The following is a 25,704-nucleotide window of genomic DNA, read 5'->3' as shown; positions in this document are numbered from 1 at the left end:
TCTTGATTGCTTGAATCTGACGTCAATGAATGTCGGATTGAAAGAGGACTGGGTCGACGATCAATGAGAAGCATGAAAAGCATGAGAAGATCGATTGGATACAAGAAATCGATAGAAGAGGTGCTAGGACGTTAAGATGAGCCAGAAGGATTGATCGACCGCCCCGGCTCCTGATCCTGCCCATGCCTGCCCGTTTACGTCACGCCGATCCACCTGAAACATCGCGTGTGCCACATCGGCGCGCGAGTGGCCAAGTGATACAGTACCACTTCGCGTCGTCGCGTCTTTTCCACAACAGCACGACAGCATGACTGCAATTCTGCCGGCTGCCAGTACGCTTGGTTTCTATTGAGGCTGGGTGAAATGACAGGAGGATTATCATGAATTTCTGTCGTATGGTACATTTACAGACTCAACGTCATTTCCCGGACATAAAAATGAAGGTCAACAAAACGACAATGAAAGGCGAAAAGAAGCTAGCAACTATGTCATCCCGGATCCAAAAGAAAAGGACAATAGAAGAGGGATTATCCAGCCATCCCGCACCACTTCCTACTCGTCCACAGCGCTCTCCTCGGCCCGTCGGATCCCCAAGCTCAAGTTACTAGGCTTTACCGGGCTGCTAGCGATCATCGAAGCCCGTCGTTCGGGAGTATCACCTGCGAACGGGTTCTGATCCCGCAGGTTGCTGGGAGAAGCCGGGTTATTGGCTTGAGGTCCGGTTCCGGCGAGATGGTGATTGATAGGGAAGGAAGAGGGAGGGACACTACCGCTCGTCATCAAAGGTGAGTGCGAGGCGACGGGGGATGAAGCTCGGTTACTGCACGCGATATGGGGAGATAATACACACAATCGATTGTCAGCTACAAGGGGAGAAGAACGGCGAAGTAGAAACCGGATATCGAGACTCACGTTTCGATCCCCACTCCTGCAACGGCCGTTGTTCCAGCTTTTCCTGCTCCGCTTCCCTCTCGCTTGGCACTGAAACTATGTCCCTGCCCAGCGGCCACCCCAGCTCCAAAGCTCGTACTCGGGCTCAATCCTCCGGAAGGCGAAGGACTTCCCGCGTTCGGTCGTCCGCCAGGCGAAGTGCCACCTCCAGTTCCGGTAGCCAACGTAGAGCTTTGGTTGCTGGAAGGCGAGTGGGAAGGAGCTCGGGCACTGGTGTTTGGGGCATGGGCAGAATGGTTGATCTGACTGGCGTTACCTCCGGGGATGGGAAGGCCACGTGTTTGAAGACCGATAGGAGGAGGACTGGTCGCTACGGGGATCGAACCTGATCCCGTGCTGCTGAGAGGAGGAGGAGACAGGATGGTAGAGTTGGTAGGAGAGGAAGAGAGCGAAGGAGGCTGGGCGTGCGGTAGCCTACAGTACCAATCTGTAAGTAAGTTCCCTCGAAAGACTATTCCAAAGACTACGACTAACCTCTCCGGAGTAGCCCGCTCGAGCCCTTCCATGCCCTTCAGACCCTGCCCCAGACCACCTGGCGAACCGACCGAATCGGGAGAAGCCACTCCGGCCTTTTGCATAGCATAGTCTCCAGAATCAAAGTATTTACGTTCCTGCTCACGCCCAAAACACCCATTCCCAATCAAACCCCGCCATCAGTTCAACGATTCGGGCAGGTGAGAAGCACGAGATCAACTTGAGAAAACGCTGGGACTGACCTTCATCCCGCTCAACATGTTCTTCTTCATAGGCAACTTTCCGTACTTTTCCATCAACTTCTTCTCTTGTTCGTCCATCGTCTACTCGTCCCACAGACAATACGAAAACCATTTCAGTGAATGTGAGATTAGAGGGAGATGTTATTATTGTTGAGAGCAATCAGTCATTCGATGTGAGATGAGTGGTAAGAATACAGGGTGGAATGGAGTGCTTACGGAAGAATCCTTCTGATCCTTCGGAGCTTGGGACTTCTACGACGTGGTAAAGAGAAGTATGGAGGCTTGTCAGCTCAAATACGTGGAATTGGCGGGAGTACATAGCTGTAGTGAGGGCGGAGAAGAAACCAAAAGTAGCCGATCCTAAGTTGTCCGATCTCATTTGCTCCTTTCTTCCAGCTCATCCGACGAAACTCATCTCTGATTGGAGAGATTTGAAGGTATCCCCAGTTTCCTATCTTCGCGCTGGTCTTCATCAAGGTCTCAACTCCTCCGGACCAGCACGTGGTCTCAACCTCCGTGTCCGAAAGGAGACACCATATCCCCATTCCAACTCCTCGTAGGGCCATTCTGCTGCTTTCGTAGGCTCTCACCGACAGGGAGAGAGAAATGCGATACGATCACAACGCTTACCTGTAGTAGAGGGTTCATTCTGCCAAATACCCTTTATGCACGTTCCTGCTTATAGTCTAGCTCTGTTTGCGGTTGATCCCGGTATATTTCGCCGGAGTATGAGATCCGACTTGTCTGTCCGGTCTGGGAGTCTGAGATATGAGGTAGGCGATAGGAGAATAGGGCTGGTAGTCGGTTCGGGTCGAAAGGTGATAGTCGGTATGATATGATATGGGCTTTGGTGGTTGAACGTGCTCACTCGGGTCGGTATGTGAGTCCGAGCTGATTGACGATCGGTAGGTCTCTTTGCCTTCAGACTATGTGATATGACGAGTTTACCAAAGCTATCTCTGATACGTTTGTAGATCTCGGGGAAGTGGTAGAGCGATGAGAGTAACGTTGCTTGTCGCCGTCTCCAAGCTCGGAGTCGCTCTTCGGATCCGAGCGTGTCAGAGGTGGTAGTTCGATATGGGGTTCGTTCGATTGGGATGGACGAGGGCTTTCCAGCTGAAAGTCTACGAGCTGTACTACTAGATGATAACGATGTGGGAGTGGTGTCGACTGCTAGGTACTTTATGACATTAGGCTGAGCGCTATCACTTAGCCCTTTGACCAGCTGATGTGCTCTAACTTAGCGGTATGAGAGATGCATGGGATGATGATATCATCGATTTCGCTTTCTCACGCGTCCCAAGCGCGAGCGATCGAGACTTAAGGCTCCGAAAATAAGTTCCGCTTGTTTCGAGATTTGTCATTCACAGCAGGTTACAAACGATGAAGTTGGGAAGGGGCGGGGGAGGGGGTGTAAAGAACAGCCGACATCTTTGCAAAATCAAACCCTTGATAATCTGGAAGTCACGGGCCTCCCGCGGCCGAATCTCGGATCGGACACGGGTTGAACGTGGAGGTCTGAGCATCACTCAGACGATCCAGGTCGCGCTTAACTCTTCTTCCAGCGGCGGGACCCCTGGTCTCATGGAGAGACGCTTCGCATCTGGATAGCGGCATGTTTGGGTCGAAGGACCTACTGACCGGTACGATAATATACAGAAAAACCACATCGATAAGAAGCCCGTAGCTCCGATCGATACCGGATGTGCCCGCCCAGTCTACGGTCAGCATTACCGCTCCAGCTGCACTCAAAGAAGTAGTATCGTTCATCCAGTGGAATCTGGAACATATTTTATATCTGCATAAGACCCCTTAGAGTCCCCTTGACATTCAGAGTTGTCGCTCTTAGTTCCGGAGTGAGTCTAAGTCAAATGAATTCAGTCAACATCATCATCTCTGCTCGTCACTCATCGCGAGAATGGCAGCGGAGGCCATCCGAGACAGCCGCATGCGACGGGTTTCGCTTACCAGCCACAGCGACAGAACACAAGTCACAACCCACGAGAGTATAGTCTAGACTAATTACTAACGTCCCCACTCAGTCGTGACTCTGATGCCAATAGATGTTATAAAATGCCCTATCTCATTCCACGATACTGCTAAAACAAAATATACACCGATGGAGAAAAAATCACTTGACGATTTTGCCTAAATATATCTGTCCTCGAAACCACCATTTCCGTAAAGTATCCATCTACCGTCGCTCAGAAGTTCTTGACCTTGTAGATAATCTTGTCCTTGAGGGTCATGCCGTGGATGGAATCTGCCTCTTCGAACTCGTTCAAGTCCTCGAACTCTCGTCCACCGGTAGAAAGGTCGGCCTCGTAAGGGCTGACCAACCTGGTCTTGTACATGACTGTGAATTTTGGAATTGAACAAAGTCAATTGATGCGGTCGTGACATGCACGAACGAGGACGGTGGGACGTACACTTGTAGCCAAAGTATCCGATGACGTAGATCGGAATTCCGATGTAGTGGGTGATGAACGTCTTGTATTGGAAGGTGGGCATGAACGAATCGAAACCCTTGAAGATGGAGAGCGCGACGGTGAAGAACAGCGCGATGTAGCTGAGGTAAGGCTGGAAGGGGGACTTGTAAGGGAGGGTGTCTCGCGAGATCCCTTGAGCCTTCATGGCCCTGAAGAAACCGATGTAAGATCCCAAGATCGAGATCCAGGTGAGGGCTCCGAAGATGGTGACCGCCGAGACAAAGTAGTTGAAGACGGTCAAACCGTCTGTGAAGGGAGAAGAGAGGTCAGTCAGATTACGTTGGTATCACTTGTTTTACACGAGCTTGTCACTCACCAGACGATGCGACGAGGTAAGCCAATCCCATGAAGCAACCGGTGAAGATGAACGAGACGTAAGGGACACCTCGCTTGGTGCACCTGGCAAAGATCTTGGGAGCGTGTCCGTCACGAGCCATACCGTACAAGGTTCGGGAAGCAATGTACTGGTCCGAGTTGGCGGCCGAGAAGGTAAAGATCAAGATGCACGCGTTGATCAAGGAGGGAAGACCCTTGATTCCGGCAGAGGTGACTATCAGGTGGCAGAGCGATCAGTCGCCGAGTCCCGCATGCTGCTTGTGTCTGCCGAAGACTTACTGGCAACGACGAAGGGAGAAGCACTAGCTCCTCCAGCAGTTCCCTTCTTGGCGGCCTGGGCAAGGAGGGGAGACTTGGAGTCGACGATCATTCCGACGATAAGGACTCCGATGATGTAGAAAAACAAGATACGCCACTGATTCGATGAAGCCAAATAGTCAGATACACCGTCATGTCGAGCAGCTCGGTTGAGCGGCGAGCAGACGTACGAAGGTCTTCTTGATAGCCGAGGGGACGGTCTTTCGGGGGTTCTTAGCCTCTCCAACGGTAACTCCGATAAGCTCAGTTCCCATGTAAGCAAACAAGGCCAGGACGAGAGCTTCAAATTCGGGGTAGCGATCAATCAAGATGTCAGTTCCAAATTAGTCGGGGAGACAGAAAGCTAGACTCGGTTAGAGAAGACTCACCGTTGACGAAACCCAAAAACTTTCCGAGGTCGCCTTCCTTCTTGTAAGGAAGGAAAGCCTTGCCGTTCTTCCAGTATCGGAAACCAAGACGTTCCTGTCCGGGAACACCACCGAGATCGATGATCAAACTGCAAGTTGGTCGTGGCACATTAGCAAATGATCGATCAAAACGGGGGTTTCATGCTCTGCTCACCCAAGCAGGATCAATCCGGTCAGGGTGAGAATCTTGATCAAACTCAGCCAGAATTCGACCTCTCCGAAAGCCTTGATTCCGAAGGTGTTGATAGCAATGACAAAGACGATCAGGATGGTGACCCAGGCGGCAGAGTTGATCTCGGAGTTCCAGAATCTGGGCGACATCGCAACGGAGCCACGAGGTGAGCCGGCATTCAGACGGATTGTGATGCAGAGGTCGATGGACGTACCGGATGACAAGCGACCCAGCAATGATCTGGTTGGGCGAGATGATCAAGTACTTGCACAAGTAAACAAGGGCAGTGGCGAAACCGAAGGCGGGGTCGACGAATCGAGTGGCATGACCGCTGAAGATCCCCAGAGAACAAGGCAATGCCGATATAGTAAGTTTTTCGCATACACACGATGTACGAGATTTACCCGGCCGGGGTCCACGCAAACTCACGCGAAACCTTTCTTGGAAGGGAACTTGGTCGACATTTCTCCCAAGGCCAACATGACGGCGAAACAGACCTGCGAGAGTGTGTGTGCAAGTAAGCGTTTCGTCCCCAAATTGCTTTCGCGTGGTGTCGCGTCGCTTCGCAAGCGACCTAAGCCCACGCGTGAGATCGATCGATACTCACGATACCCATGACCAGATAACTGATGAACAAAGACCCAGGTCCGCTTCGTGCCAGCGAACTTCCAGATCCGATGACGAGACCGGTTCCGATAGCACCTCCAATAGCAATCATACTAATCTGCCTGTGATCGTTCATGTGAATCTGATCGTCAGTGGAATGAACCCCCTTTGTATACTGGAACGATGAAAAGGACCTACCTCGGCTTGAGCTCTCGCTTGGTCTCCTCTTCCCTGACCTCGACGTCCTCGCCGATAGGCTCGGTGTACCCATAAGCATCCCTTGAGGGGTCCACGACGCCCTCCTTGCCAGCCTCATAGTTCTTCTCGTCGTATCCTGACTGCATATCTGTGAGATCGATTTCCTTCCTGCTAGGTCGACTTGAGGTAGGAAAGGAAAAGGGTGAGGGGCGATCGAAGGGGATGTCACGCGCGCGGAGAGGGGGTGTCGCTTCTTATATATATGGACAGTCGCTGATAGGGCTGGCAAACGAGGAGGTCTCGTGTCCTTATCTCTGTGATCGACGATCGGCGGTCGATTGCGTTTCAATTTCTCCACAACAAGAAAGCGCTTCTGCCCTGGAAGGTGGGGTCAAGGGGTGGGGGTGGATAGACGCTATCGCCTATTATACGAGCACAAAGAAGCAAGACACACGGCTAGCTGACAGATCACAGCTAGAGCAAGCGGTTACGGGTTCGAGCAAACGAAGAAGGGTCCGTGCTGTTTTTCGAATCGTCACAAAAAAAGGAGAGCGACAAGAGATTCCTGGGCATCGATCACGGGGATGGCGACAACCGAGGGGACGGGAGGTTTCTTCGCTGGTGAAGGCTGGCTGACCCAGGCTGGCGTGCTCGAGATAACACGACCCGCATGGTCCCTCGACCTCGGTCAGAGTTGTGCTTGGCGGGATCTCATGTCGTGCCTCGAGCCTCGCCCGCCGTACCCGGTTCGGACGGTCCGACCGGTTCCCCTTCGCCCTCCCTCTTGTGCGACGCGCGAATTCGATAAAGAATAGCTTCCGTGAGGGGGCGTATCGGCGTTTCTGCTTTCGGTGGATCGAGGTGCCCCGCGTAATTCGGTCCTAGCGGCCATCTTCTCATCAGTTTCAGATGTCGAGGTCAGGTCGGAGCCGGTAGAAGAGGAAGCGCAGTCGCTGATGACACCATGACACGTACCTGCTGAGCGCACTGCATAAACCCAGAAGTGCAGTGGCGCCTGAGCAGCCTGCCGGCCATGATCATGGAGTTCTGCGGCTACAAGAATACGACTGAGAGAGTGCGCGTAGAAGCGCAAATCGCGATTCGATCTGCAAACCGGCGGCCCGACACCCCAACAAGTACAGGTAGGACGATTTCCCATCATGCTCCTGGCAAGACAGTCCACCTCTCCTCGGCGTTCATGCTGTCCTGAAGGCTTTGATCCTAGCCTCACCTCGAGATAGACGTCCTGCCTGCGACTGTCGCTGTAGTCGTCAGCCCTGATCTCATACCGTCCAACCGATTCGATAAACAAACGAAATACCTCCGTTCCAACTCATCTCCTCGCGTACAAAATCGAAATTCCCACCCAAACGATTGGCCATTTCCTGCAAGCGAGCGGATATCGATCGACTCTTGGCTTCCCGCAGTTGTGGAGAACAATACGGAATGTGGAGATACACGGGGAAAGGATGCGGGGAAACCCGGGGTCGTGGGGAATGAGGTAGATCGATGTCGGGTCGGGTGAGGCGCAATTGCTTTCGCAAATGTCGAGGAGAGCGGTCAGATGGCAGATGGTCAGGTGACGAGCGCCAGGATTATGGCCGTGAGATGTGATTGGCTACCTGACTCTGGCCAATCAGCTCGTGACCGCCCGTCTTGCTACTACCTGAGTACGATACAGAATATGCTAGATGATGTCGTTACTCTTTCGTCGACTCGTAAATTGTCAAAGGTTGCACTCAAGTGAAACTTCCGGATGCTCCCAATCTGTTACCGCACAGATTCCACCTCGTCATCCCAGATAACAGGACGCTGGTTCTCCGGCTTGTGGAGATAACATTCTGCGCGTGCCACGAGGAGCGACCGGGGGAACAATCGGACGTCAGAGATAAGGAGAAAAATTCACCCGTGGGTACCTTGCGATAAGGATTTTCCACATCTCTCCGAAACTCACCTGTCTCGCCGTACGCCCTGCCTTGGCCCCAGCCGCAGAGATATTCGGAGCCGTTGATAACAGCCCAATCTGCAGCCATACCATATCGATGCGCTAGTCAGCCCCTAGGACATGCTGGTCGAACGAAGTGTCGTGGCTACCGTTCCGACTCACGTTGACCGTTCCGTACGAAATGCATGTGTCCGCAGACGCCCTCGGCAATCCCTCTCAACTCGCCCTGCTCGAAACCGCCATCTTCCTTTTCGTCGTCCCGCAATCCTTCTTCCAGGAACTTGTGCCGGAGCAACATTCCCGCCGTCCACCGTCGAGTCGAGTCGATGACGAGACATCGCTTCAGGAGATCGAGCATGTTGTCCACGCTTTCAATGTGTCGTTTGGCTTCGGCCGGAGTAGGATTGCTGCATGGCGGGTTGTAGAGCGTAGGATTGAGGGACAAGACCATCTCGCTGAGGGTTTTTGTCGGATTGAGCGGGACCGTGTTCAAATTTGTGGCAAAGGTGCGGTCTGACGACATCAATCGAGCAGGATAAGGCTATATAGACGAACAGGGATCGTCGGCGGTACTCACTGTGCAGCATAGCGGCCTTTTCCAGTCCGCTCCTCCCGAAGATGGCTCCTAATTCTAGCAAAGCTTCGGTATCGTCATTCGAGTTGAACACGGGGAAACGATGACACAACACGCTGAGCAGGATAATTCCGACGGCCCAGATGTCGATGGCTATATATGACATGAAGTCAGATATGCCTTTTCATCAGATCAAGCTCTGCGATACTCACCAAAGGTCTGATCGGGACATTTTAACAAGACCTCTGGCGCTCGAAAACCTCTTGTTCCCGCTCGATTCGCTCGTACACCAGGTCTGTAAGGATGTCACCGGCGTTAGCCAGATGAAATACCAACGCGAGAACGACCGCGACTAACCGGTTATCGACCTGTGGTATACCGACCCTTCCGCTCGCTTCTCGCTTCCGCACATCATACACCGCTTGTTCCACCCTGGCGGTCATGTTGGTCTTGATCCGTTCTCCATGGAGACGCTCGAGAGTAGCTGGCGAGTGTTGACACTGAATCTTGCTGGGCGTCTCGTAGCGCTGCGGTCAAGCTCGTCAATTATAGATCAAGCCCACCGAGATGGCTCATTGACCCACTTCGGCCAGACCAAAATCCACAAGAACACCTTCCCCGCTCTCGTAATCCCACAAAAAGTTGGCAGGCTTGACGTCCCGATGGATGATACCTCTATTGTGCGTATCGTTGAGTGCTCGGAACAGACACCGAAAGTATTTCCGAATATGAGGCGGGTCGATGTACTTGTAATACAGCTGCATGTAACAGGGAACATGTTGCTTTAGCTCGTCTCTGGATCGAGTTCGAAAGTCATTCTACGATGAGTGGCAGTACTCACTCGGAAATCATCACTACGATGATATGGCATCACGGCGACGATCTGGTCTTCAGACCGAAACGCCGAGATCAATTGAGCCGTATTTCGACAACCCCTACAGGAGACCGATTTCCCAACACGTTAGTCCTCGGCCGATCACAAACATCATCAGGGGACCTACCTCAATTCCTCCATAATCTCCAACTCGTTCACTATCCGATCCGGACTACTCGTCACATAAATCCTCTTCAACGCCACGTAATTCCTCCTCGGCTCTCCCTTGTCCGTCCAAGCTTGATCTTCCTTGTTCAGATCCGTCGCGGCCGGTTCGTCCGTCTCTCCATGCCCATCGCCATCAACGTCGATCTTGGGAATGTAAGTCTGCAGATTCCGGCTGTGAGCGACGTGGATGGTCTTCCTCCAGAAATCGTTTTCGTAAGTAAAGGCGTCGATGTCGATGGCTTTGTAGACCGAGGAGAATGTTCCTACAAAGACGGAAAGTAGTTCAAGTGATAGAACGAGTCAACTGGGAGAAGATAAGAGCCCCGGTCCGTTACTTGCAGACCAACCTTCTCCTAATCGATCCACGATCCGATACGACTGCTTCATCCCCTCGATCGCCTCGTTGATCTTCCTGATATCCGCCTTGACGTCCAAACGCTCATCAAATGTTCGCACCTGCATATGCTCGTCGTAAAGGTCAGAAGAAGGTATGCCCCGTAGAATGTTCCCCGGCGCGGACTTGTCGTTCGGGTCGATTTCGTGGACTGGCGGTGTAATCCATGCGATGGGGTAGAGAGAAAGCAAATTTGATCGAGTTGAACTTCATTCGATCTACGAGGGAGCTGAAGAAATACTCACAGGAAATATCGGCTACTTCCGGCTTGCATTCATGATCGAAAGGCGTCGCATCGAATTCTTCTGACAACTCGCTGTCCTCGTCATCGTCCTCCTCTTCTTCCTCTTCAAATTCGCCTTCCCCATCGACATCCTGTTCCTCCCCATCGATCTCAGCTTCTCCAATGTCCCCCACCTCATCTCCAACTTCCACCTCGACATCTCCCCCGGGATTTGCTTCTGCCTGTTCTACTTCAGGATGAGCGGCTTTTGTAGCTGCCGAAGGTTCTGGCTGGCCATAGTCGGCTATCCGATGACTGATATCCATCAGCCGTTTCGCGGATCGTCTTGGAGGTGGTATTGAGCATGGGTCTTCATCGCCGACTTTATCTGGCAGATCATCCTGGAATCACAAGGACGATAGATCAGCGTATGAGAATAGGTACCGCCTGTTTGTAGGTATATCAAGCTGGGGCAGCTCACCGTATCCACATGCTGCTCGACCTCGTCCAACCCCCTCTTGATCCCTCTCGACCGTTTCAACGGATGCGGCTGACTACTATCACTAGCATCGCCGCCAAAAGATGTAGAATCGCTCCTTCCAGTGGTATACGATCGGCTTCCCGAAGGTTCGAGGTGGTCCGTAGAATTGAGGAACGGGTTGGACGAGTTGAAAGTCGGTTTCAGCGGGAGGTGGTTGGCGGGGAAAGGTGATTCGTATACGCTCATCGGATACCGCCTGGACTTGTCCTCTACGGCGGTCCTTCGTGTGAGCTGAAGGTCTTCGAGTTGTGATGCTGTGTAGTGCGATCAGCTATCAGCCAACACATGCAACACAGCTTGCGACTATTCTGAACACCAATTCGAGGTCGACCTGCCGGGGGTGGGTGGTGGATGCCGTAATTCCTTCACAAAACAAACAAACCCGCGCGTTTCTGCTTCCTTCGCTGCTCGCTTGCTCGCTGCTCGTTGATCTGAAAGGACATGTCACATCCCTAACTTGCATTCCTATAGTGTGTCTCACCAGGAACAACTAGACAAATATCATCCCTACGCCTCTTTAGGAAATAGTCACAAGTCTGAAGTACAACACTACGAATAGCAAAGAAAGATAGGCCTTAAAATGGGAGAATGTAGGTCATCCTGCCTGTCGCGAAAGACATCGGGAACGCTTCAAGCTCATCATCCTTTCATGTACCGGATTATCCACAGCTCGAGGAGAACTTCTCGCTTGGATCAACACGATCACTCTATCGGGATATACTAAAGTAGAGCAATGTGGTAGCGGTGCGGCTTATTGCCAGGTGAGTGAGACGTCAGATTGGCTGGTGAAGTGAATAAGAGACAGTTGTTTGATGAAGCTTCTTTTGTTTCGGCTTTGCTATAGATCATTGACGCCATGTACGGTACGTCACACCCGATTCTCATTCAAAGACATCTTGCAAAGGTCCCAATCTCACTTCTGGATGCTGGACTCAATATGGTGTGGCATGCAGGCGACGTACCGATGACCAAAGTCAAGGTCAACGCCAACCAGGAATACCAATACATTACCAACTTCAAGGTCCTGCAGAAGGCTTTTAAGGATCATGCGATTGACAAGGTCAGCCACTCAGTCTCATCCTCCCCCCTTCCCAGCTAAACTCGAAAATCACAATTGCTGATCGTCCTTATATGGGTATTACGTTCTCGATCTTAGCCTATTCCCGTGGACAGGCTGATGAAGTAAGCACAACCCCTTCAAATAGCACTTCGAAAGGCACGAACCCGGCCATCGTGCTGCATGCATGCGCTAACCAGATGCACTACATTTGCACAGGTGTAAGATGCAGGACAACCTCGAATTCTTGCAATGGCTCAAGAAGTTCTGGGACGCCAACTGGGACGGGACAGAATACGATGCGGCTGGCCGAGCGTGAGTCTCATCTGCACTCCCACTTGGATTTGTCGTATATGCCTGTCAATAAGAAAGCATTGCATAGGCTGACCATGTGAACCTTGATCCGGTTTGTTCGAGGCAGAGGCGGACAGATCGTGAACCAGCCACCAGCCAGAGCTCCGGCCCGAGTGGCTCCCGGGCGAGGAAACACCCCTGTTGGAGCGAGGGCTGGCGTCTCAGCGAGTAGGAGTGGGAGCGGTCTCGGTGAGTCTTCCACTATGTTTGAGAACATCGACAGCCGGACCACCTGAGCTGAGTACTGTCTGGATGATATCTTCCGGTAGCTCGGAATGCCGCTCCAGCCGTTTCTGCGGCCGCTCGGGACGAGATCAACACCCTGCGTATGCAGTTGGAAGATCTGACGGAACACAGTCTGACGCTAGAGAAAGAGCGAGACTTTTACTTTGGCAAAGTCAGTACACCCTGACATGTTGTCGTGCACATATTGGCTATCGTAAGCTGATGAGCCTGGCGATAATGTGCTATGTGTTATTCTGTCTAGCTGCGTAACGTCGAGACGATGATCCAAACTCGTCTAGGTGAACCCGAGGATAAGGTGGACGCCCAGGAAAGAGCCACTTTGACTAAACTCCAAGAAGAACTCTATTCGGTCGAGGTGAGTACTACTCTACCCCACCCGGCTCTACAGTTCATCCGTCTCGGCGAGAGTTCGAGCTGATCGTGCTTGTCACGTTGCAGGACGGCTTCGAGACCCCGGCTGCTGATCTCGAAGGTCTGGCAATCGAGGACGACCTGAACGACGAGCAGCTGTTGGACGAGGGTATGGCACAGGCTCGACCAGCGGACAAGCATGATGAAGATGAGATCTTCTAGACATGCTGCGGACGGGTGTATGACGACCTTGGGATTCTTGACGACATATGATGCGAATACGATAATCCGGCTTGTCAAGCAATTGGCGGAATGGCAGTGCTGGAAGGCTACAGAAGTGATGGCTGTTTCGAGACCGGATCAGAGGGCGAATCGGCTGCCTGTCGGTAGCAGTCGAACCGGAACAGGGCATAAATATATCAGGCATGGTCTAACCACACTTCCTTATTCTACTCTCAAACGTATCTGTAAGGGCGCTGTTGAACCCTTGCGAAAGGTGGCGAATCCTCCACGCTCGTATCGCCAGCAGACTGTTAAATATGAAATTGTCGGGGCATGGTCAGATTGTTCTGCAGCAAGACTTTATTTATGGCAACAGGAAACGACTGACCTCTTTCCAAGACTTTTCCGATCCGGATATTCCCTTCCAATCGTCGAAATCGCTCGAGGTAGCCTTGGCCGGAGTCTGACTGCCCTCGTACCAACTGGTTCGTCGTTCATGTTGCCATTGTCTAGCGTCCGATTGGGCCTTACCGAACGTATGATCGGACATCCGATTGTCGTAGGACAAGTCTGCCATCTGACCCATCTCCAGCTGACCCTGAGTGGATGACTGGGTAGAGGTGTTCAGTCTTCGGGTAGAATTGTTACGGGAGAGGTCGGGGTTGCTTGAGGCATGACGGTTGGGGAGGATGTTGTCCATCGAGATAGGGTAGATGATCGCTGCCAACTGTTGCCGACTGTTGAACACGATCATACAAGGTCAGTGATGTTGCTTGATCGATCCGTCTGAAGTAGCTACTCACGCTACCAAGCTATGCAGAATTGTCAAGTAATAAGTCGGTCCGATGATCCAGACCAAACTCCGATCATAACTACCAAAGATACCGTTGATCTCGAAGAAAAGTAAGATCCCGATCGACATGATCGCTGGTGGCAACCTACATCACCGTCTGGTCAGCGCGCTTGGAAGGGGCACGTGGTAATTCGAAGTATGGGAGAGTATCTCACATAGTCTCGGTGGTAAGGATGACAACCTTTTTCATGAGCGTCTTCTCCGAACCTCCCAGGGTGGATTTGGACCGCAGAAGCAGGATCACAGCTACAATTGTCAAAAGGACACGATCAGTCAACCTCCATTGCTCTGATAATCCGGTTAGACGATTGGTCGACACGCACTAGTCAAGCAGATGACAACGTCCAAGATGGGACAAGTGATCGCCCATGCTTTCGCAAACTTTCCAATCTGTAAAACGAATCCCGGTTATTCAGGTCAGCCTTCCGTCAAAAGTCTCCGAAAGTTGTCATAGCGCAGACTGACCTTCGAAAACCACTGCAAAAGCCGCGGGCCGTGGGTTATACTGGTGAATTCCGGTGGATGAAACCCATACACAGTCGTGCTATCGAGAGTCATCGGAAACACACATGTCAGCTGGCTGTTTCACCGGTACACGGAACGCGAAAATCCCTAATCGCCGTTCTGGCTTACGTGATCCCGAAAGCTGTGGTGACCAGGATCAAGACGACTAGACCGACGAGGATATAGATTCTCTTTCCCGTCAACTATTCAATCCAGCGAGTATGCGATATGATCAGCTTCTTCCGCCCATAGTCATAGTTTCCAGACGAGTAGTGCCGTTGAGACGGAGACTCACCCCCCACATCCTCCGACTGAAATAGACCGCCGCGGTAGCTCGGAAGAAACACAGGAAGAGCGTGATGACCATGTGAAACTTGAGATCCGTCATCCAGTATCCGGTGAAATCCGAGGCGTTCTCGACGAGTTTGAGGGATGCGACTGTTGAGAGGATGAATTGTGCTCTGTTGCGGGGAATACACATCGGGGCAAGATTCATCAGTACGAGGTTGGAATGAAGCCATAGAACAAGCAAGAGTATGAGGCTCACAAGCACATGAGAGTCCCTAGCGTGACGAGCACCTTGTAAGCCCTAGGATCGGTCGGGAATAGCCGAAAGTAGTTGGACGTCTGGACGAGTACGCAGCCGAGGATCAGGCCTTCTGCGGCCAGACCTACGACTGCTGCTTTCTGTAGCGACGATAGCGTCGAGGTATTGTTTTTCTGTTAGCAGGTTCGTAATTCTGAAAAGAAAAGTTGAAGGCACTGACGATGATCGTATCCATGTCCGTGTGCATCGCTCCGAGAAGCAGTGGATCTAGCATCGCGGTAGCCGGCATCGTTGATAGTGCGCGCGAGCGTAGGGGTCGACGATGTTCAGTGGGGTCAATCAATTCCTAAAGTCTCCAGTCGAGGTCGATAGTAATTGGGAAGATTCAGTTATCGTAGGACTGGAAGACGTCGAATGTCAGGTCGTTCAGAGGAAGATGCCTCGTCTACGTCAGGTCATCCGGCAAGTCCAATGAAATAAGCCAAGACGCAAGGTGGCTCGATCCCCCTCGGACCGGCCTGTCGGAAAGATCGCATCGAGAGCTTATATCTTAAAACTAGGTTCGGGTCATCCCGGCTCGTCACGTTCAACTCCCTATCCACCGACGCGTCTCTGATCTCTGATCTGATCATATCCATCAATCCCACGCTGTGGCCGGTCATCCACCCGTTTCCTTCTCGATCGCTCCTCGAGGTATCCACCGAAGCTCTGATCTTCGGGTCCCCCTAGCACGGCGGAATGGGGAGGACCAGTGTCTCCGCCGCTGATCAAACCGTTTCTCCTCGCTTCTTGCTTCTTGCCTTCTTCTTTCCTGATGATCGAGATGATGTCGACGGAACGACGGCAGAAAGACAGCGAACGGGCGGATCTCGCTTCCCCCTTCTTTGACTCGCGTGTGGCTGAAACCGTTCGCGTTGTGCTCCCCTCGCGCTCCTACGCCAACGTACTTCTTTGATCCGCGTTTCAGTGATGGCTTCATCAATCTTTCTGGCTCGATCAGTGTCCGTGCACCGCGTGGGTCGTTTGCACCGTCGTCGCGTCGTGGACGGCCTCTGCCGGTTCTCGGCAGCTCAAGAACGCGGGCATACGAACTCGCCGGGACGCGGAGCGAAGCAGGAAACAGACCCCGTCTTTGAACAGAAGAATCCACCTCGACCAGTTTGATCTTCACGCAGATCAAACAAGGCAGATCAAACCCTTTCCACGTCTTACACGCGTACACGTCATAAGATACACACTATCAACAACCGCTGGCCCATTATAACTATTCTCTGGTACAATTCCGAAACACGTCAAGCGATTCCAATACGGTCTAGATGCTGCACCGTGAGCAAAAGTATTCAGGTGAGAAAACCGCTTCAAAGTCATTCAACCCGATTCGAAAGGACCACCGGACTCACGCTACCAACGTCGTTATCCTAAACTCGGTCCCGCCGCCTGGATCATTCGTGTCCACGTTGATCTCACAATTCAACACATGCTCTCCCTCTTCCAGGTCCCCCCTCACTTCGGTCATGTCAGGGATACTGACATCGTGCTCCCAATACCCATCGAGGTACATCATCCGGTCGGTATCGTCGTCTACCCAACAACGGGCTACGCCGAGGCCGTACTTGCGGGATCGTTGGTAGAAGAGGGCGACGGTGCCTACGACGGTCTTGAACTTGAACTGAACCTTTTCGCCCGGTTTGCGACCGACGATGTATTTCTAGAAGCAGACGATTGAGAGTGACTCCGCTCAGTGAAGCTGGAGGTTGGGGGACGTAGTTCCCGCTTAAGCTCACCTTGTCTTTCCAGGACCACTCGACCCAGCCTCCGTCGTTCTGCTGTCTCAAGGGGTTCTTCTTCGAAGTCGTTGACAAACAGACGGGGCTGAGCTTCGGCATAGGAGGAGCGTCGGCTTTGTAGTGCGACATCAGAGGCCACTGTTTCGATTCAAGAAAGTCCCATCAGCCTCCTTGACCTACATCTCGACCATCACCCCTGGTGCAGTGCTTTGTCGATGACAACGCACCTTCGGAATCTCAGCCAACTCGTCCCAAGCCGGAAACTCTGGCCTAGACCGTCGAAGTTCGATCCCGATCTCTTTCAGTCGTTCCCGCTCTTCCATCTTGCACAAGACGCGGGACATGTACGTGGCCGTCAGATTGGCCATGGTCTTATGCGCGGCGAAAGCAATCTGTACCGGTTCGAAAATTTTGTAATCAGTCGAGGGAAATTGTGAATTATGGACGCAAAGAGAGAGAACTGAGAATTAATCGGACTTACGTGCCGTGTGTCGATGATTTGCTTGCCATTCTCGTTGCCGACGAAGAACCAGTCCGGAATTCTGCTGGCGTTCTTGAACATCCCTGGTAGTAAGAGGTTTCTGATACTGATCACTGGGGTATCGTAGTAATGCGCTACCGCTTGGTGCTGATAATGTCAACGATGTGGATCAGTCAATGGTCAGGTCCGAACTGTCAACGAGAAGGTGGGATTAATTACCTGCGTCTCGCCCAAGCCGATCGTCGCAAAGGTAAGGGAGAACACGCTGCGAGTAATACCAAGACAACAAGACCCTCATTCAGCTCTAGCTTTCATGTTTCAGGACCGGCAAACAAATTATGAGGCTTACTTGAGATTGATGATAGCAGGCTTATTCGGCAGATCCATCAGACCGCGTAAGAGTCTCTCGTAGGATACGGCTGAGGAGGTGAGCCTGTCGATGATGAATGGGCGAGCGAGGGAGTGAGTTACAATTGGTTTGTCACTCAGCGAGTTGGGTGCGAAAAGCGGCCTACAGTGGGTCATTGACGGCTAGGATCAGGAAAACCAGATTGAGTCAGAAATGGTTCCCAGACATTTAGTCAGAGGGAATTCGCATGGGTACTTACCGAACTCGACGAGGACGAGATCCGATTCTTCAGGAATCTGCTCAGGGAAACAGAACGCAAAGAGTTCGGTCGCTGCCAGCAGACGAACGCAGATTCGACCCATCAGCTTCCATACTCTCTCCAGACACGTATGTGTAACGAATTCCGACTTACTCGCTCCAGGTATCGCTCCATTGACGAACCGATGTCCTTCATGCGGAAATCTCTCCTTGATCCACTCGTACACCCGATAATGCATGTTACCCGGACTTGCGTACTCGTCAGGCCAGCCGTCGTAAAAGAGCCCGTGACCCGCGCTATTGGAACCTCCGACGACGGAGATGGTGATAGGTTGGCCGTTCTGGAGCTTGTGGAACAGTCTTTCCAGGCGGAAATTAGAGCCTGTTCGAGTTTACGGCAAGGGGAGATCAGAAGGCACTTCACTGGGCTCGGTCAGAACGCCGATACTTACCTTCATAGCCGACCGATTGAGCGATGTTGTGTTCACTGTTGCCCACGATATTTGCACATCAGTCCAGATGTCCTGAGGCCTGTTGACGTATCGTAACGACCAGATCACTCACCCGATCGCCAGGCAAAACTCGTCGTCTGGCTGACACAGGTCACATGCCATCCGGTTGTTGTACCTATCAAGCACATGTTCGGGCAAAAGTTTGGCCTGGATGGCGGTGACCGGCCCCTGAGCTTGAGATCTGTCTCTGCATAGTGTCTCTTGCTGCCAAACTGTCGCCTTGTCCAGCAACGCCTCGTGTTCACCAGACGCTACCAGGTAGATGGTATAAGTGCATACCAAGACGACCAACGAGAGGACCACGATCTTGGACCGGCTGTTGACCGGATTGAACATCGTTGATCTAAGTTGTAACGGATGTTCCCGAATGCTTTTTTGTGAGGAGCCAGGTCTGAACATGTATTCGAGGTCGCGCAATGCTATGATATCGTCGTGAAATCATGTTGTCCAATTCCCCAATCACGGCCAGGGACTGGACTTGGTTCGGATCGTTAAGAGGACCTAGCAGCCTTTAACTGACGGGGCTGACTGTGGGTTGACCATTCATATAGTGGCAACGTCGCTAGCTCTCTAGGTGTGTAGTCATGAGGATCCAGCCATGGACCTTGTCGGTTCCTCTGCCGAGCGAGATGAAAAGCCACCGATGACGTGCGCGGTACAGTCACAGCCACGTCCAGCCATCCCGACCCGCCCTCGGCGCGACGATCGATCGGGAAGGCGTCAATGACAGGTCCGCAAAAACTTAAAAAATCGATCGTAAATGACATTAAATAATATGGATTGATGCCTTCATACTGCCTGGTCAAGAGCGTAGAGCAGCTACGATGAACCGGAAGAGCAGAGAGCAGGCATGCTACCTAGAGGATGATTACAACGGATTAGAGAGGTCTATCCTCGATTATGTGTTGCGCCAAGGGCAAAGCTTGTGCGAGAGTCTATGTGAACGAGTCCGAGGGTGGTGATGTCGCATCTATGGTGGTCGTGGTTGTCCATCGCCTTGGGAGGTTTTGATACAGCAGGTTGTCGTTGAGCGGAATCAAGAGAAAGTCGAGTCTGGATGGAAGGCGTTCGGAAGCGCGCTCGCCCATCTATCGTCGTCGTTGGTTCTTGGTAGGCTGCTTGGCCCGCTTGTGCCAGACCTTGTGTTTACCCTTTTCGGTAGGCTTGGACTCCTCGGTGTATCGCTTCTCGATGCCGATGGAAGCGGGAACTCCGGGAATGAAGTCACGCTCGTCGACATCGGCAGAGGCGGCTCGTTTGGCAGCGAGGGCCGAAGCTGAAGAGGCAGCGGCGGAGGAAGCCGATCGAGTGACGGGGACACAAGCATTGTTCTCGAGCTTGTATCCCTTGATGCACGAGCTGACCTCGCAGACGCCAGAGACACAGGCGACACCGGCCATCCCGACGATGGCGGTACAATCGACTCCGGCGGATCGACCTTCCATAGGGTTCTGACATCCCCCACAAGACTCAAGGTCGGCCTGAGTGTTGACGCACTCCCATCCACCGGTCTTGCCAGTCAGACCCCTGTATCCAGTCTCGCAGACTTCGTAGCCAGAGGGACACCTTCGTCGATCGAAGTCACGCTTCTGAGCGAGACCCGAAGCGCAGGTGGAGGTAGAGGCGATACAGGCGGTACCACATGGCTTGGTCGAGGTGGAAGAGCAGGTGAAAGAACAGGCATCACACGAGTTCGGAACGGCACCAGCTCCGTAGACGCAAGTCGTGGTCCTGGAGTTCAACTGCGAGTAGACGAGACGAGCTGAGTCAATGGCCTGTGCTCGAACCCTATGATCTGCCCTGTGGTGAACTTACACCGCTCTGGAGACTGTTCTTGATATTGGTGATACCTTGAGCTCGGGTGAAACCGTTGGTCGTAAGGTATGAGTTGAAGTTGGTCTGGTTGATCTGGGTTGAGGTGGTGGCGAACGCGTTGTTGATGTCGGTGACGGTAGCAGGAGTCAAGGTACCCTGGTAGTTACAGTAACAAGTTCTAGGACGGATGTTCTGCGGGCAAGGGGTGGCAAGCAGTTAGTATACGCGGACGTTATCGTGAAAAAGCACTGAAAGACGACTCACTCCCGTAGTCACACCGTTCTGAACAAGGTTGACAGTGAAGGGAGAACAGAGGGTAGTCCCAGTCGATTGACGAGCCACGAGCTTGTGGACGGCCGGGGTGAAGGTGGTCCCGTCGTCGAGGTCGATGTCGTACAAGTCGTTCTTGGCCGAGACCAAAGTCAAGGCGAAAAGAAGGAAGCAGACGAGTTGGATTCGGAGAGAGGCGAACATGGTGAGAGTTGATCGAGGTGATGGAGGTAGAAGTAGGTTTCGTCGGGTTGTAGGTCGAGCTCAAGGTGTAAGAAGGGAGAGGGCGGTGGAGGAGCCTTGGAAGATGTGTAGTCGAGATGACGAGGGAGGGTGAGCGGGTGTGACTGAGCGGGAAGGGTGAAAAGTGGTCATTGTCAGGATCTCCTCCAGTCCGACTTGGACTGGCTATATATCTTCTTGCCGGCGAACGACGAGCACACTATCCGACGAGGACGTAGGGCCTCCGTCGGTCGCGGCTCCTGAACCCGGAAAAAAGCTGTTAAACATCGGTTCCAGGGTAGCTCAGTCCCTGTCCCTAGTGTGCGCGTGCTTGGCGTGTGACCGTTTGGGTGGTTATTCGTATGCCTTCGGCGAGCGAGATCTGAGACGAACACCGTATTGCACGAATGAAGCGAGACAATGGATGGATGGGAGTCACAGACGACGAGATCCAAAAAGCCCGCGCCATCACTAGCGGATCGACCGGGATGGCGATCGGGGGGACCGGCGGAGAACGCAAAGGTCCCTGTGTCGTCCCTTCGCTGCCCGCGTCGAACAAAAGGAAGTGTCTCATCATGTTCCTGATTCACTCGTTCGAAGCGATCATCCGAATCCCCGAGGACGAAAAGGGACCAGATCATGAGAATGACGGCATCACGCGCGAGCCAAGCGTTCCCAAGGTTGTCGCGGACCGGATCCCATGGAAGGGTTCGGCGGAAGACGGGGGGAATCGTGCACCGCATCGACCCTGGCCCTTTCCTTTCCTGCCCAGGCAATGGGTGTCGCTGGTCAGCGACGATCAATAATCAGGCGATTCCGACGGGGATCATCACCCCATGCCCATCGTTTCGATTGCGAGCGGATCAGCCGGTGATCGGGGAGTATCTAACGATCAACGACGGGACTTGTTCGGCGCACAAGGGGTAGCCGGCGCCAGGTTGCACGTCATTCGAGCGATCACAAGTAGCCAGGCAACAAGACTCTGGCACTCTGAGGCTTGAGAGAGAAGCACAATGATGCGTCTCACCCTCATCGACGCCTTACCCGTGTATATCTGCAAAACACATCCCAGCCACCCTCGTACAAGCCGCAGCTCAAACACGCCCTGACCTGGCCTGATCTACAGTAACTACACTAGGTACGACTACCAGTACAGCCTAACGCGTGTTGCTTGGGAAAGCTCTTTTGTTTCACCGAATCGTCACCCACCCGGCGACGCGTTCGTTGGTCTACGTAGGGGGGAGACTGTCGCCTACTGGGTACGGCACCACTTGTCAGTGTACCACGCTTAGAAGCGACAAGCCTTGTCTCTGCCGTCGATATCGTCGTCTCCAAGCGCAGGGACTCAAGCAAATCGTGGTCAGCGACTCTGATGTAGCAACGACGTCGATTCTTCGAGATCGTCATTGGCAAACGCCAGCAGCTACACCTCATCGGGTGCTTAGAGCTGCCCCATGCGTTATGGTTAGCCTTATGGCGCGCTGTGTGACAATCGTATTCGTCCATCGTTTGCAAGCTGCAGATAGGAACAGGTATTTTTGTTTTCTTACGGAACCGCCAAACGCTGTGGCGATGTCTGCATATGCGAGCGATAGCGCTTTAAATCCCTGTTCTCCGTGATTTCTGAGTTTCGGCAGTTGAGACAGGTGTTAGAGTAAAGTTATATCAGAGCGCAGCTCTTGAATTCATCGACACCGCGGTCACCTTCAAGACGCGCGTGCCATCAACACTTCACAAGATGCGTGGTATCAGTCGAGCTGTTCAATACGATCAGATCAAAGACCAGGGCTGTTTCTCAGGACCTCGGCCTATCGTTTCCTAGCAGAAATCCCACGTCCGAAGTTTGTCAAGTTTTACGCCCGCGGTGCAATACCAGGCAAAAGACCACGTCGCTTCACCCTGATCAAAGGCGCACGGGAAAGCCCAGCTCCAATCCCCCTCTGACGACCTAGTAACGAAGACCCTATCCCTGTCCTACCCTTGATTACGACCACGACGACATGATTTCACCGTCAGACGATCTCACTTCTGGACGAGATATATACGCATATACGCTCGATCAACATATAATCTCACAAAGATAGTTCTAAGCGATCAAACGGCGCCTCGTGTTTTCAGCGAGGCAGGTGGATCATCGCGGCGACGATCCCTCAAGTATCAGCCAATCAGCTCGCTTCGCTTGTCGTCATCACCCGACTCAGCCTTTTGCCTTTTTCTTTTCTCTCCTTTTCTCGCTTTCCTGCACGACACACACAAAGGGATCTGGTATTTGCTACCAATCTTTTCAGAGCGGCACCGGGGACAGGTTTTCAGGTATTTGCTACCTAGCCTGGGGGGACCGTGGGTGGTGTCGTGTCGGATCAGGTCGCCTTGCCGGCCAGCTCGGCCAAAAGGGGTGAAAAGGCGAAATGGCATCGTTGATCGCCAATATAAGAGCGATATAGACATAGCCAGTTTCAAGCTCTCGAGATAATTCATGAAGAAGATCTGCAATGGAAATGAGGAGAACCCATCGATCCCTCGGACTCTGGAGTCGATCGCGCCGAAAGTGGTCGTTTTTCTAAATGACTTTTGCGTTGTTTAGAAAAGTGACACTCGGCGCGCGTCAGCGAGAACTCGACCTAGAAGGATCTCGGCAGAATACGTGTACTTCGCCGGTCTTCCATCCAGAGTGACATGAACGTCATGAAGCACGAAGGTCATACATGCAGTGATCATGCGGCATGCGGCAGACCAATCGCGCCTGTACTGCGTTTCGATCGCAGAAATCGCGATAGCAAGAAGGCGGATCCGCATCTCTCAAGAATGGATGAATTTAGGGCTCGTGAACGTGTCTTTGCAGTCATTTTGGGATCGGAACATTGGCACGTCGACGATAGTGATCGGTTACATGGTCAAGTACAAGGATGGAAACGCAATCGCGAACAAAAAAATTGTGTACAGCCCGGGAAACCATTGACGTATGCCTCCCCTATCCCTCCCGGGCCCGGTCGAACGGAGAATGATGGAGTGGCTCGAACCGGAATTGCCTGGCGTCGCAAGGATTTTATCGGGATCGCGTCAACAATCCTGTCGCAAGTATCGGTGGGAACGATTGCGTAAGACGACTTACCGATGTCATTGTGACAAGAGAGTATTGACACCTCGACGGGACGCCTTGATCGTCGAATGGTGGATTGCGCGCTGTAAAGGTTACGTATCCGAAGGATCTGGATCAACCAAAGTGCCTTGTCGTCAAGCCGGAAGAGGTCATGAACTCACAAGTCGCCGTCGGACCCGGAGGTGACGAATATGCTGGACGGTCCTTGCCGCTCTGATGAAAGTAAACGGCTAGAAAGGCAGGCCCAGGAAGCATCGACGTCGATCAGCGACAAGGTCGATACGGGAAAACAGAGCGTGGAAGTGGCAAGACGGACTCACCAGGTAACGGCCAGGACGCCGGCGATGTATGACTCCTCGACTGGGTCTAGACCACTGTTCCCGATGGACGACCTCTTGACAAGGTGGTCGCGACGACAAACTGGGCGCAAGAGCGCGATCAGCAACGAAGATCAGAAGAGCAACCACACTCATTCCGGCCCGGTCTTAGGTATTAATCATCCCGTCCACTCCTTCCTCCTTTACGAGCCCGAAGTCTCCATTGCCCGCTGCGAACGGCACCCGGTTACGATTTATGGATACGAAGTCGACCCGTTTGGGAGCGGCGTACGACTTCCGGACCTGCTTCGCAGCTTGAGCGCCGGTCACCGTTCTCACGAGTCCGTTGATTGTGATACCGGACTCATCGAGCAAAGCAAAAGGCTTTCTTCGTGGAGGGATCCCGGTACCGGATACTATCTCGGTGTAGTACCGGGACATCATGCCTCGCCTGCTTGAAACGGTTCAGGTGAATCGACCCCCATGCGATCGGGGGAAGCACCAAGTGATCGAGGATCTCTCCGGCTAGGCGCGCTACGTCTCCATCGTGGGAGATTTCAAACACCGTGCGCCGTGAACCGGTCGACGAGCGGTCCTCTGATATTCCCCGCTACGTCTCCATCGTGGGAGATTTCAAAGGGAACTCGATCTCTGTCACTACAACTCCAGAGGAGATTGCGTGCATAGAGCAGAGGACCGTCATCTCGTCCGGCGTTCCTGACCAGAGGTTCCCGCTACGTCTCCATCGTGGGAGATTTCAAAGGAACATGGACAGTAAACCGGATGTCGGAAAGTCGAATTGTCGATCCGGGTCGGTTGGCTATGGATCGACGCGAGAGGATGATCGAATCAGCTTCGCGTCAAACAATAGGGCAGAAGAAGGAGAAGAAGAAGAAGGACAAGAAGAACAAGGACAAGAAGAACAAGGACAAGAAGAACAAGAACAAGAAGAACAAGAACAAGAAGAACAAGAAGAAGCACAAGAAGGACAAACCGATGGTGATTCTCCGTGATCTCTTGTTTGCTGCTCGCCGAATCCATCGCAAGTCGTAGTCGAGTTGGGGTGATGAGAAGAAGTGAGAAGAGACGGGGGGGTGGCGAAAGGACGAAGCGTGGGTCGATATATATATGCGATTCCCTCAAGGGAGGCTGCGGGCTGCGGGGTGACACGACGACGCGTCACGTGAAAGTGGACTCGGAGGATGAGAAGAGGCACGGCACGGCCAGCAGCATTCGCACCGACATCGACACCAGGCAGAGACGACGACGACGACGAAACACGATGAACGACGCGTGGGAAAGCGTCGCGGATGCAAGGCAACGCAAGGCAAGCGGAGCAAGTCGGTTTGGGGCAACGGGGGAAGTTGGGGGTTGGGTTGGGGGAACTCGAACGCTTGGGGATCCTCGTGCGGCGTGCGGGCGGGTGGATATCGAGGTGCAGGACGAGTAGAGATCAAGATCGAGGACGTTCGAGAGAAGACGATTGTACAACACCGACCTCGTCTGCCGATATCACAACCGCATTCATACACGTACATACACACCAT

General features: G+C 52.8%; 9 protein-coding genes across 9 annotated transcripts; 1 reads left to right on the top strand and 8 right to left on the bottom strand.

Moving 5' to 3' along the window:
- Positions 1 to 266: 266 nt before the first annotated feature.
- On the bottom strand, positions 267 to 1,906 carry HD553DRAFT_312985 (uncharacterized protein). The gene is made up of 4 exons (XM_046180174.1): positions 1,668 to 1,906; positions 1,426 to 1,562; positions 913 to 1,365; positions 267 to 820 (listed from the first exon to the last, which is right to left on the bottom strand). Exons 1-4 carry the CDS (start codon positions 1,743 to 1,745, stop codon positions 553 to 555), a joined length of 936 nt encoding a protein of 311 aa, XP_046036094.1. The 5' UTR covers positions 1,746 to 1,906; the 3' UTR covers positions 267 to 552.
- On the bottom strand, positions 1,716 to 2,337 carry HD553DRAFT_312983 (uncharacterized protein). Its single transcript, XM_046180173.1, has 3 exons — positions 2,298 to 2,337; positions 1,884 to 2,234; positions 1,716 to 1,748 (listed from the first exon to the last, which is right to left on the bottom strand). The coding sequence occupies exon 2, from the start codon at positions 2,231 to 2,233 to the stop codon at positions 1,958 to 1,960; it is 276 nt and encodes a 91-aa protein (XP_046036093.1). The 5' UTR covers position 2,234; positions 2,298 to 2,337; the 3' UTR covers positions 1,716 to 1,748; positions 1,884 to 1,957.
- A 1,379-nt stretch (positions 2,338 to 3,716) lies between these two features.
- HD553DRAFT_312978 (amino acid transporter) lies at positions 3,717 to 6,724 on the bottom strand. Its single transcript, XM_046180172.1, has 11 exons — positions 6,194 to 6,724; positions 5,997 to 6,117; positions 5,819 to 5,886; positions 5,604 to 5,720; positions 5,372 to 5,527; positions 5,179 to 5,306; positions 4,981 to 5,090; positions 4,772 to 4,907; positions 4,473 to 4,706; positions 4,097 to 4,402; positions 3,717 to 4,023 (listed from the first exon to the last, which is right to left on the bottom strand). Exons 1-11 carry the CDS (start codon positions 6,337 to 6,339, stop codon positions 3,872 to 3,874), a joined length of 1,674 nt encoding a protein of 557 aa, XP_046036092.1. The 5' UTR covers positions 6,340 to 6,724; the 3' UTR covers positions 3,717 to 3,871.
- A 1,239-nt stretch (positions 6,725 to 7,963) lies between these two features.
- Positions 7,964 to 11,355, bottom strand: HD553DRAFT_342937 (kinase-like domain-containing protein; the record flags this gene model as incomplete). The annotated part of the gene is made up of 13 exons (XM_046182811.1): positions 7,964 to 8,034; positions 8,148 to 8,216; positions 8,301 to 8,651; positions 8,716 to 8,865; positions 8,925 to 9,007; positions 9,070 to 9,239; positions 9,297 to 9,470; positions 9,554 to 9,647; positions 9,714 to 10,017; positions 10,102 to 10,299; positions 10,394 to 10,772; positions 10,853 to 11,166; positions 11,295 to 11,355. The coding sequence occupies 13 exons, from the start codon at positions 11,353 to 11,355 to the stop codon at positions 7,964 to 7,966; spliced, it is 2,418 nt and encodes an 805-aa protein (XP_046036091.1).
- HD553DRAFT_312973 (calponin homology domain-containing protein) lies at positions 11,353 to 13,476 on the top strand. Its single transcript, XM_046180171.1, has 10 exons — positions 11,353 to 11,502; positions 11,582 to 11,673; positions 11,757 to 11,775; positions 11,866 to 11,972; positions 12,069 to 12,094; positions 12,189 to 12,284; positions 12,391 to 12,512; positions 12,593 to 12,720; positions 12,811 to 12,924; positions 13,008 to 13,476. The coding sequence occupies exons 1-10, from the start codon at positions 11,493 to 11,495 to the stop codon at positions 13,140 to 13,142; spliced, it is 849 nt and encodes a 282-aa protein (XP_046036090.1). The 5' UTR covers positions 11,353 to 11,492; the 3' UTR covers positions 13,143 to 13,476.
- HD553DRAFT_350658 (uncharacterized protein) lies at positions 13,373 to 15,549 on the bottom strand (the record flags this gene model as incomplete). Its single annotated transcript, XM_046183548.1, has 10 exons — positions 15,267 to 15,549; positions 15,047 to 15,186; positions 14,795 to 14,960; positions 14,629 to 14,702; positions 14,461 to 14,539; positions 14,319 to 14,385; positions 14,151 to 14,241; positions 13,946 to 14,080; positions 13,531 to 13,879; positions 13,373 to 13,450 (listed from the first exon to the last, which is right to left on the bottom strand). The coding sequence occupies exons 1-10, from the start codon at positions 15,333 to 15,335 to the stop codon at positions 13,376 to 13,378; spliced, it is 1,245 nt and encodes a 414-aa protein (XP_046036089.1). The 5' UTR covers positions 15,336 to 15,549.
- Positions 15,550 to 16,171: 622 nt separating this feature from the next.
- Positions 16,172 to 18,918, bottom strand: HD553DRAFT_312969 (uncharacterized protein). Its single transcript, XM_046180170.1, has 11 exons — positions 18,486 to 18,918; positions 18,374 to 18,408; positions 18,076 to 18,303; positions 17,923 to 17,994; positions 17,830 to 17,845; positions 17,664 to 17,747; positions 17,534 to 17,579; positions 17,315 to 17,461; positions 17,061 to 17,225; positions 16,831 to 16,971; positions 16,172 to 16,754 (listed from the first exon to the last, which is right to left on the bottom strand). Exons 1-11 carry the CDS (start codon positions 18,830 to 18,832, stop codon positions 16,443 to 16,445), a joined length of 1,593 nt encoding a protein of 530 aa, XP_046036088.1. The 5' UTR covers positions 18,833 to 18,918; the 3' UTR covers positions 16,172 to 16,442.
- Positions 18,919 to 19,183: 265 nt separating this feature from the next.
- Positions 19,184 to 21,109, bottom strand: HD553DRAFT_312967 (uncharacterized protein). Its single transcript, XM_046180169.1, has 3 exons — positions 20,513 to 21,109; positions 20,249 to 20,440; positions 19,184 to 20,175 (listed from the first exon to the last, which is right to left on the bottom strand). Exons 1-3 carry the CDS (start codon positions 20,720 to 20,722, stop codon positions 19,522 to 19,524), a joined length of 1,056 nt encoding a protein of 351 aa, XP_046036087.1. The 5' UTR covers positions 20,723 to 21,109; the 3' UTR covers positions 19,184 to 19,521.
- Positions 21,110 to 23,320: 2,211 nt separating this feature from the next.
- On the bottom strand, positions 23,321 to 24,598 carry HD553DRAFT_324572 (uncharacterized protein; the record flags this gene model as incomplete). Its single annotated transcript, XM_046181505.1, has 5 exons — positions 23,321 to 23,488; positions 23,853 to 23,949; positions 24,002 to 24,070; positions 24,161 to 24,260; positions 24,409 to 24,598. 5 exons carry the CDS (start codon positions 24,596 to 24,598, stop codon positions 23,321 to 23,323), a joined length of 624 nt encoding a protein of 207 aa, XP_046036086.1.
- Positions 24,599 to 25,704: the final 1,106 nt, after the last annotated feature.

Source organism: Filobasidium floriforme, assembly GCF_021052385.1.
Source record: "Filobasidium floriforme strain CBS 6241 chromosome Unknown HD553scaffold_13, whole genome shotgun sequence".
In the NCBI taxonomy this organism is placed as follows: domain Eukaryota; kingdom Fungi; phylum Basidiomycota; class Tremellomycetes; order Filobasidiales; family Filobasidiaceae; genus Filobasidium; species Filobasidium floriforme.
Note: the sequence above shows the minus strand (reverse complement) of the source record. Positions and strands in the feature narration are given on the sequence as shown.